Source organism: Octopus bimaculoides, chromosome 1, assembly GCF_001194135.2.
Source record: "Octopus bimaculoides isolate UCB-OBI-ISO-001 chromosome 1, ASM119413v2, whole genome shotgun sequence".
NCBI classification, from domain to species: Eukaryota; Metazoa; Mollusca; class Cephalopoda; order Octopoda; family Octopodidae; genus Octopus; species Octopus bimaculoides.
In genome coordinates, this window is record NC_068981.1 from 117,634,342 (window position 1) to 117,643,042 (window position 8,701).

The following is an 8,701-nucleotide window of genomic DNA, read 5'->3' on the forward strand; positions in this document are numbered from 1 at the left end:
ATATATATATATATATATATATAATGCTCCCTTCGTAGATTTTATTTCCAAGGCGCATGTTAGCTAATCATTTTTTTTAATTTTTCGTCAAAAGATCTTAACTATACCAGATTGACACTAAGATATCTACTAACATAAACAAATGCATCAATATATATGAATATAAATTTGTAATCGGGACCTCGAAGCTGTTGGTTTCGAGTCAGTTGTCTCTAAATTTTGTTTTTGTCACAATACTGGAAGAAGCGTTCACATCTGCAGATCAGCTAACGTTTAAAACTATACATATTTTCGCTTACTCTAATGGAAACAGCTATATCAGAGCCGTTAAGTTGTAGTTGGTAGACATCTTGGTGTGAAAATTTCAACGATGTTGCTTACGTATTTATTCAATAACTGATGTATCTTCTATATTTATCGCAAGTCCGTATTTCCTAAGGATGGTGATAAATATTTTAGCAACCGCATTTGAAATTACTACGTCCTCGCATACATGTCTCTATATGTGAGCAAGTTTTGAAAATTATTAGATGGACTTTGCTGCAGCTCTAGAGTGACTAATTCATTCTATATGCGTCACTTTTATGGCGGTTATTTTTTGTGATAAACAAGCGTTACATTTAAGGGCCAGTTATCGTTTATCTCCTTAATATAACTAATCAAGCAGCCCAAGAATGATAAGATCCTGTATATAACTGTTACACTAAATTAAAAATTACAAACGCAAACTTGGTCACACACACACACACGCGCGCGCGCGCACAAATAATAGGTCTTGTTTGTTCGTTTACTAAGTTTGGTATTTGTTTATTTACTCCAAGACTTATAAATGGCACGATTGCTAAATTTGTCTTGCTTCTTCCTGGAATATTGAAATGAGCGTATCTACTATGTGATATTACTGCTATATTTATAATACTGTATTGCATTGCGTAATTTGTTTTTTTTATTATGATCATTATATCTAAGGCGGCGAGCTGGCAGAAACGTTAGCACGCCGGGCGAAATGCGTAGCAGTATTTCTTCTGTCTTTACATTCTGAGTTCAAATTTCGCGAGGTCAGCTTTGCCTTTCATCCTTTCGGGGTCTATAAATTAAGTACCAGTTTTGTACTGCGGTCGATCTAATCGACTGGCCCCCATCCCAAAAGTGCCTAGAGTAGAAATGATTATTATATTGTACCGTATTTCATTATTGGGTGACAATAAGCGCTGTGCAACTCGCGACGACTTCATTTTTCTCACTTAACGACAGCCAGTCAGTGTCACCCTTACCAGTTTACTGATTAAGTTTCAATATTCTTTATCACCCCTGTATTGTAACCTAGCATCTTCTTGCAACTTTCTGATGACTCAAGTCTAAAAATGATATGAGTATGTGCGTACGTGCATATATATGTATGTACGATTAATGATCAGTTTGTTATAAAAATCTCCATCTTCTTATCGACCAATTATTCACTACATTTGCTTTCTAAATCTACGATCGCGGTTAGCAATTCTTCCTTATCTACTACAGTACACTGTACTATTTCTCCCATTAGTTATTTCTAACGTGCGCACACACACACAAAAACACACACGCATACACACACACACACTTTCCTTCTATCTGTCTGTCTCTCTCTCTTTCACACATACACACACACGCACATATATATATGAGGGTGTGTATGAGTGTGTGTGTCGACACATACATACGCGCATGTACAGACACAGATAGATGTGTGTGCGACTGCGTGTGCGTTGGAAAATATAACCGAGGAGATTACACGCGCAAGGAAAACTACCTTAACATTCAATAAACATAGCTGTTATGCAGCATGCACTTTTGAGCTCTATAGTTGTGTTCAAGTGTAATTTAAAGAACAAATTCGTACGTCACCTAACATATTCTTTTCAATAATATCTGCAAATTTCTTCAGATATTTTTACTTCACAATATTTGGCTTCTTTGAATTGAAATCCACAATTCGAGAACATTAGAACAAAAGAGGTGTCAGAGATCATGGCCATACAAGCAGATTCCCAAGAGTTAATGTGTTATGTATTATAGTTGAAATTCTGAGACCGTTATCTAATAGAAACTATTTTAATAATCATGTTTCTGTACCTTTATAAAGTTAATTAAATGCACATAATTAGTATCATGCGAGCAAACATTAAAAGCTGTCTACAAGTAGACAATATCGATATCACACATTTGTTAATACTACCAATGCAAACGAAAAAATTCTGATTCCTATAGTTAACAGGTACCAAATTTAGGAAAGGTGGTAGTCACATAAGGTAATCCAAATCATCAACCATCTTTATTCTTAAAGCATATCACATCTCACCGACATAATCACCGTCAAGACAAAAAGTTATTTCTGTCATTCATGTCTGCCACATTAATCCACTTTTCATATAAGTTGCTGTGGGGCAGCACCTTTCCTTTTCATTTCAAATGGATGATGAAATCAAAGAAGATAATGAGGATTAAGTCAGAGAAGAAAAAAATTGTACGCTGTCCTACGGTCTTTGTCCTTCCAACATACACTTTTCGATAGCTACTAAACAGAAGAAAAAAATCCGTCGTAACTTGCTACACAAACATAACGACGTCTTCACAATCCCATACCTCAGATAGAGTGAACTCACACACGATAACGGAAGGCAAGAAGATAGGGCTTGCACGTTTAAGAAGTTCAAACCACAATCACATGCTTTCGGGTTTCATACCAGTGCACTCGAACCTACGGCATATGTCTTCTATCGTAGACGCGATACGGCCCAATCTTTCTCTAATACTTCTAGATATAAATCGTGATTTATTTCTATCTCGCCACCGCCATTCTTGACGGTCTCATTGCAAAGATAATAATCACTGATTTTCTTTCTCTAAGGTTAAAAGACATAAAAAAAAAAACGAATATAAAATAATTAGAAATCAATGGTCAGTGGACAATGAACTCAATTTGGGAACGTGGATAAGTTGGTTTCCGTACATCTCCGACACGTGGAGTACAGCAGAATTTGAGTTTGAATTATGAATATGAATGAGTGTATATAAATATTGCTGGTTATAGTTTTTTCTTAAGTTACATTCCTTGTGATGGAAACTTTGCCGAGAATGAACATTCAATTGTTCTATCTACTGAACATCCGATGATTTACACGTAACTGGCTAAATATTACGCAGAAACCTGTAGCATTATACAAACCCCAGTGACAAAATATTTGGCAAGCCCACACCATGAAATTATTGTTGCAATACGTGTGACAGGCTTCCAATTTCATTCACAAGGTGCATGTCGACACTAGACTATTGTAAGGTCATTTTTCAAGCCCTTACTTAATGTATGAAAAGCAAACGCTTTAACCAAACACCTATGTCTGTGTTTAAAGCGCAAAATGGTTACATTATTAGGATCGCTCGAGTGACGTACAAAATACCTAGTAGTAGTTAGTTACATCTCTTTACATTCTGACTTCAGATCCCACTGGCATCTACTTTATCTTTCATTCTTCCGGGGTCAAGTATTGGAGTATATTTACATCATCTTCCCTAACCCCAAATTTATAAACTTGGCTGTGTATTCCAAAGCATCATAAATATTGCTTAACAACGTTTTCTTGACTTGTTCATGTAAGTAAATATTTCAGTGGCGGGAAAAATAAACGCATGCATAAAATAATATCAGTAGCAGCTGCAGCAGCAGTAACAGCAGCAGCAACAACAGTAACAACAACAACAACAACAACAACAACAACAACAACAACAAAAACACACCAATACAAAGAACAACTACTAAAATTACCACAATAATAACAAACTACCACAATGGAACCAAAACCGAATCGCGTGCCAAGAACGAACCGCAGTATGAGTCATTGTTGGTAACCCACTTCCTCTTAAATATTGCTTGCTCGTCTGGGAAGATAACAACAACAACAACAACAACAACAACACGAACAATAAATAAAACCAAAACTGTTAGCCGTAACAATGCTACTACTATTAAAATAATATTAAAAATGATAGTATTTCTTGTAGAAATGATGATGATGATGATGATGATGATGATGATGATGATGATGGTGGTGGTGGTGGTGGTGGTGGTGGTGATGATGATGATGATGATGATGATGGTGATGATGATAGCTAGCGAAGCCCATAATAGAAGGAGTTGGAGCAGCAGCAACACGTCACTTTGTAGTAAGAACTAGATTTGTATGAATGGGAAATGAATCCAGAGTTGGTGGAAGTATTTAATTACAGACAATATAAACGCACACATACACGCACATTTTGTACCTCACTCCGGCTCTATCCATCTCCTGCTTCATCTCTCTCTCTACCTCAGTCTTTTTGTCTATATTGGTATCTATCTATCCATCTATCTATCTATCTATCTATCTATCTATCTATCTATCTATCTATCTATCTATCTATCTATCTGTCTATCTCTCTCACTATCTGTCTATCTATCTATCTATTTATTTATTTATCCGTCATCACACACAAACACACTCGCACATATACATACAAAGTGATATATGCATTTACACATACGTCCACACAGATGCACACTCAAATACACATACGCAGACACACATACTCACACACACATACGCACATACACACATATGTATACAGAGAGAGAGAGAGAGAAAGAGAGAGATGTGCGTGTTTATTTTCCCTAAATACATAGACATGCATGTATGCATGTATGCATGCGTGTATGCATGTATGCATGCATGCACATATGTATACATGCATGCACACAAGTATATATATTCCAAGCACGTATGTATATATGCACGCAAACAGGCATACAAGTATAATAGCATTCTTATGCATCAGAGTTTATACGTTGTGAATATATTTATATGTATGTATGCGTGCGCGAGCGTATGTGCGTGAGTATATGCTTGTGTATATGTGTACGTGCGTGCGTGTGTGTATACACTACATAAATAGGTTGTAGTTCAGAACTTAAATATATGCAAATCTAACGAATGAGGAGGAAAATTTCACGGTTAATAAAATTGTTGGTAGCAGAGGAATCTCATTCAAATCGTACTATAACATACAAAATAAGAAAGGAAACATGGCTATCGTAACAACCGTGATGGTTGTATTTTCCATCCGAAACTATGCAGACTTTTGCACGTATACATACATGCATACATTCATGGATGCATACATACATACATACATACATACATACATACATACATACATACATACATACATGCATACATACATATATAAGATTATTATTTAAGTATATATGAGCATGTCTAGACATGCAACTATATGCATGAGAAGACATAATTAAGGAAAACATACAAATCTGCACATATACATACAAATGTATATACAAAAGCACCATGTTGTTGATGTTAAAATTCTAAAGAAGGAACCTTGGATCTAGGTTGGAAACCGGCTCTTTGTCTATGAGTAAGAAATCTGAAACAAAACTGAATAATGACATACACACATATTTACGTACATGTGTGTGTGTGTGTGTACAAATATAACTGCACGGTTACATACACATTGATAGACACACAAATATGCATATATTTGAATGTGTATGTACTGGACCCACATTTCCTAATGTAGTGGCCAGGGAACCAAACGCTCTTTCTTGAGTATGCTTAGACCTGGTACAGCTCATTCGTTTTCTGGTGCGGCTAAAGCTGGTACTTCCCATAAAGAGGGGAACATAACGAAAGAAAGAGAAAAGAGAAGGGAGAGAAAGAGGAGAGTGATGAGAGAGATAAGTGTGAGAGAGGAGAGAAAATAAGAGAGGGGTGTAATCGATTCTAATACGGGAATGACTCCTTATTGATCCCAAAAGGAAGAATGGTTATATTGACCTTGGGGTTATAGCAACTCCGAGTGAAGTGGACCAGGATAATCTATTCATCGTTCTAATAACTTAGCTACCTCACCAGAACCAAATTACCCGCTAAAAACACATGGAATGCGAAACCTGAACACATGGATCTAAATTTAAATCTAGCTTATTTTCACTATAAATATTTTCATCTTTTCCTTTTTGTCCAGAAATTTATATTATAAAATAAATATATACTGGATATAAATATATATTGCACATAACGAAGGTCAATCAAAACTTATCGTGAGAAATAAAGTTACAATTCACCAGCAACAAAATATGAGACCTCAAAACTAAACAGATTCAGCTAAGTGAATACTTAGATTTGTTTGCAACAAGCAAATCACAAAAAGTTCAAGTCTTCTCACTTTACCTTTGATTTGACAAATCCACACATGAAATATGGAATAATAATAAACAAAACATACTTATTGAAAATAAAAGAAATACAACGGACTCGCTATAACAATATATCGAATGTTCACTAACAATTATATCACCAAGACTTTACGCTAATGTTATTCCAAATTTCATAAGCAAACACAGACGACATTATACATTATACAAATATATTGCTTACTCTGTCTCGCATACAAGCAAGCAAATTATTTCTCCATTTTTAGTTTTTCTGACAACCTGTTGCATGACTAGTTCACTGGACAAATACCACCTTAATTTTAGCATATTTATCCTTCATACAGTCGCACAAACCTAATACGCTTGCATCATGGACTATTAACCCAAATTCTAAGACTGACATCGTGACACACTTCAACTAATGAAAATGCAATTAGCTACACATACTAAAATGTGAGTTTTCAAACGACGGTCAGAATCAAATATAACATAAATCTAGGACCCTCTCAGAAAACTTTCGAAAATCCTTGTATGTTTATGTATTTGTTTTACAAGATTCTTCATGTGAAATCGTGTTTTGAAACAGATGGTGTTATATTTCAGTAAGGTCATTTCGCCAATAAACGCACGCACTATTTGTTTGATCTTCACTTTAGCTTTATTATTAGTATTGGTTTACTTGTCAGAGTTCTTTCGTTACACATTCTGTAATGTCCTACAAAAGCTATCTGTTTTTGTTGTCTCCTTTTTCTGATCTTGTCCTTTCTTTTCCATTTCGTCTTTCCACAGAAAGACCAGAACGTGTGCCGAAAGAGCTCCTACCAATAAACTAATAAACTAATAATAACAATAAAGCTAGAGTGAAGATCAATTAAAGGGTGCATGTGTTTAGATGAAAAACGACTGTCACACACACAAATATATATAAATGCATACATGTAACTGGCACCCTGTCGGTTACGACGACGAGAGTTCTAGTTGATCCGATCAACGAAGCAGCCTGCTCGTGAAATTAACGTGCAAGTGGCTGAGCACTCCACAGACACGCGTACACTTCACGTTGTTCTCAGGGAGATTGAACGTGACACAGAATGTGACTATGCTGACCCTTTGAAATACAGGTACTTCACATTCTTGCCAGCTGAATGAACTGGAGCGAGGTGAAGTAAAGTGTCTTGCTCAAGAATACAACGCGTCGCCGGGAATTGAATTCACGACTTTGTGATCATGAGCCGAATGCCCTAATCACTAAGCCACGCGCCTTCACACACACACACACACACACACACACACACACATATATATAAACGAATAGACGCCCACAGATGGACTCGAACCCGTGACATTCAGATAACTCTAAGATCAACCTGTCAAAGTCTGATGTTCCACCGAATGAGCTATGCCAGCATAGCTCAGTCGGTAGAGCATCAGACTTTTATAGGTTAATCTTAGAGATGCATATATGAGTATGTGCGTGTATACGCGCCCGTGCGTTTGTTTATCCGCGTGTATACGTGTGATTAAAAGTATCTTACCTTTGGAACTAAAGGCACGGGTGATGGTTTCATTGTAGTAAGCCAAGGTTGGTAGACAAGGTCCAGATAACAATGCATTCGGGCAACCTGCTGTGGTGTAAAATGATCTGTGCAGTTGCCACCTACAATGTATAATGAAGTCTTAAATTAGTTAGATGTACAGTGCCGTATCTACCATTGGAACTACCGAGTGAATCAGGTTGTACTTCTGTATGTAGATGATTTAGTTCACTGAAGTTGTTTCAGTGAACTACATGATCTAAAACCAAAGTACCCCCCGAACATTATAATTTGCCTGATGATCTCACAACTATGATGTTTAAGAAAGAATATTGAATATTGATTGTTCTGAAGTCAGGATATGAAACATGAAATGATTCTTACCCTGAGCCACCTATTATCCACACACACACACACACACACACACACACACACACACACACATACATACACAAAGAGGCACACATACACTGACACACACATGCACACACAACACGCACATAAGGTAAAAATGAAGAGGAAAATAGATTCCGAGATTTTGGAAGCAGAACTTCGTATACAAAATCTAAAATGTACTAATATACTTAACCACGTTGTGTTTTATATTATAGTTCTTGAAAGATGTCCTGTGCATATATTTACTCTGTTTAATGCCAGTTCTTTTTACTCTTTCCAATAAAATCATGCATCGTAAACTATTATAACATGTTCAACAACTACGCTAGAACACAGATCAATTGGTAATAACATCACACACAAACATGTATGTGCTTCTGAATATATATATGTATGTATGCATTATACATACACACACACATACATACATACATTCATACATACATACATACATACATACATACATACATACATACATACATACATATATACATATATATACACACACATATATATATAT

General features: G+C 36.0%; 1 protein-coding gene across 1 annotated transcript in view; it reads right to left on the bottom strand.

The window, feature by feature from the left end:
* LOC106882841 (pappalysin-1) overlaps window positions 1–8,701 on the bottom strand; it is a 160,480-nt gene that overhangs the window by 53,682 nt on the left and 98,097 nt on the right. The window contains exon 6 of the mRNA XM_052969768.1: window positions 7,786–7,907. Within this exon, the coding sequence (XP_052825728.1) occupies window positions 7,786–7,907 (122 nt within the window). The remainder of the gene's footprint in view (window positions 1–7,785; window positions 7,908–8,701) is intronic.